At 32.2% G+C, this 2693-nt stretch overlaps 1 protein-coding gene across 1 annotated transcript; it reads right to left on the reverse strand.

The window, feature by feature from the left end:
• Positions 1-1810: 1810 nt before the first annotated feature.
• On the reverse strand, positions 1811-2446 carry LOC141627912 (uncharacterized). The gene has a single exon (XM_074441110.1). The coding sequence runs from the start codon at positions 2444-2446 to the stop codon at positions 1811-1813; it is 636 nt and encodes a 211-aa protein (XP_074297211.1).
• Positions 2447-2693: the final 247 nt, after the last annotated feature.

A 2693-nucleotide genomic window follows, 5' to 3' on the forward strand; every position in this document is an offset into this window, starting at 1 on the left:
AGATCGTATTTAAATTACAAACAAATCGCTATTCCCATTCATTTCGGGTAATAACGATTAAAATAAACTAGGCCATACTAGGTACAACAAAAGAAATACTTTAAATAAATGACAATAGTTTATTCAACTGAAATAAATATGCTTAAAAATGCTTTAAAAAGATGCCAAAATCGCCATATCAATCAATCGTTGGTATGCATCTCGGTTTTGTGGATTTAATCGATTTTTAACTTGTAAAAATCAATAATCAACTCTTAAATCTCATTTATGCCCAAACTGTTTTGAACCTCAAAAATTAGTCCTCACTAATTTGATGATGAATAATTATTTTGATTTGGTGATATTTGCTAATTTAATCGGTAAAATCATAAGTTTTAAGTAATAAATCCAAAATAATTGAAAATATTAACAAAAATTGAAAAAAAAAAATTGAGTATTCTGGAACACTCCCAAGAACACCAAAATGTCAGAAAAATTGCCCAAAAATTCGGATAAAATTTTATGAAGAAAAAGATTGATATTTATCGGTTTTTAACCACAAAAACCAATAAACATCAAAACAAGGTGAAATCACATTTTAAATTTCACTTTTAACTTTTAAATCATATTTGTAAATGTACATAAATTTATCAAGGGAAGGAACAAATTTTTCGAGTATATGATTAATTTATTTCGCTTTTATCGACTTTTATCTCATTAAATCAATAAACATGCAAAACTTCAAACCAACCTTCGAAATTTTACATACAATCTGTAGAAAATATGCATGAAACACCATAAAAATTGCAAGACCCGAATCAACTTTTAACTATTTTTAGTTAACTCTTAACCAAAATACAGCATTGTTGACTCGATTTTCTACCAAAAATCATTAAAAATAGCAAAAAAACTTCATGAATCACCAAATTTTACCACTAACCTTTTGAGATTAGTAGGTATGCATACCCAAAACGTTTCTTGCTAAACCCCTTCTAACACAATTTTTGAGTTTTATAAATTATCTCATAATTTATTAATATGCTTAAAATCAATATGCAAATTATAAGCCTAAGCTCTGATACCACTTGAAAAATCATAGATCCTAATTAGACTCTCTAATTAAAAATCAAATTATCTCATAATTTGTATTTATGTGATCTATGTAACATGCATGCAATATAAAAGCATATTAATATAAAAGATACGGAAAATATATTCCTTACATTGAAAAATGATAGTATTTGGGCACAACCAAGATCATCATCTTGGTTGTTCTTAAGCTATTTATCAATGGCAAGATCCTCCATAACCCAAGCTTCCAAAGAGAAAGCCTCCTCTCAAAAGCGCCCAAGAACTTACCCAACAACCTTACTAATATTAACTAGATATTAGTAAGATTACCCTTGATAATATGTAAATATTACTAACAATCTTAGTAACAATTTTTTTTACTAATAACTTAGTAAAAATGTTTATATTAATTTTAGATAGAAAACCAACTTCATTCACATGCAAAATACACAAAAATGAAGTAGTGTGTAAAATGAGCAATTGTTGGTCTATATGGAGGAGGAAAACCGGTGGGAGTAAGTGGAGTGAGGGAGTGTACATGTTTTATTTTTGTCCAATCTTATATCACATGCAAATGATCATAAGATGACTTATGGAAGAAAAACAAGCAAAGTGAAATAATTATGTTTATAATCATCCACTACACTCCATTTACACGGTCCAATATCCCATTTATGGGTCCATTTTTGTTCTTATATTTTTTGGTGAAATGTAAGTAATCTCATTAAGCTCAAACCAAGGATACAAGATACATCATAACTTAGTTTAGAATACAATTGATCCAATCCCTATCATTAGCTCTTACAACCTTACTTAATTGGCATCTAATCCTGATTTTCATCAGGGTTTTGCACTGATTAAACACAACAGCAGGTCGTATCAAAACACCCTCTAATCTTGCAAAATTACGTTGCTGCCAAACTATATAATTAACAGCCATGAAGACTGCTAAGCATATAGCCTTCTGCACCTGCGACCAATTCCTCATACCAGTCCAGATAAGTGAGTTCCCCTGAGGTTTAGGAATCTTCAGCCAAGCACAAATCAACTCCAGTATCTCAATAACATACGGGCAGTGTTGGAACAGATGAGTAACATTCTCAGAACCAGCATGGCAAATGCAGCACAAATCATCAGGACTAACCCCAATCCTATGCAGCTTCTCTTTTGTGTTAAGAGCATTCCTTATATTAAGCCAGTTTACAAAACAATGCTTAGGTAAAGCAGCATTATTCCAAACTAGCTTAGACCACCCCACTTTTGTTTCCTTAAGCCTGATCCAATCATACCCAGACTTAACAGAGTACCCTTTTAAGTCAGCAATCCAAGTACCATGAGAATACCCATTCTGAAACAGATCCCTGGTCTTACATATCGCCTTCCAGTTGCCACTCATGTGACTTTTAGGAACATGATCAGACCCGGAATCATTTTTTATATAAATTTTATGTACCCACTTCACCCATAAGCTATCTGGCTTGCTATAAATCCACCACACAAGCTTCCTAATGGTGACCAAATTCCAGTGAGTACTATTCCTGACACCCAAACCACCCTCACTCTATGGAATGCACACATGATCCCAACCAACCAAAGGAACCCTCATATAGTCACTTGTGCCATCCCATAAGTAATTACGACAA

Source organism: Silene latifolia, chromosome Y (genome assembly GCF_048544455.1).
Source record: "Silene latifolia isolate original U9 population chromosome Y, ASM4854445v1, whole genome shotgun sequence".
NCBI classification, from domain to species: domain Eukaryota; kingdom Viridiplantae; phylum Streptophyta; class Magnoliopsida; order Caryophyllales; family Caryophyllaceae; genus Silene; species Silene latifolia.

Bases quoted from the DNA above. Each gene is read 5' to 3' on its own strand.
- LOC141627912 (XM_074441110.1), bottom strand. From the start codon at position 2,446: ATGAGTGGCAACTGGAAGGCGATATGTAAGACCAGGGATCTGTTTCAG.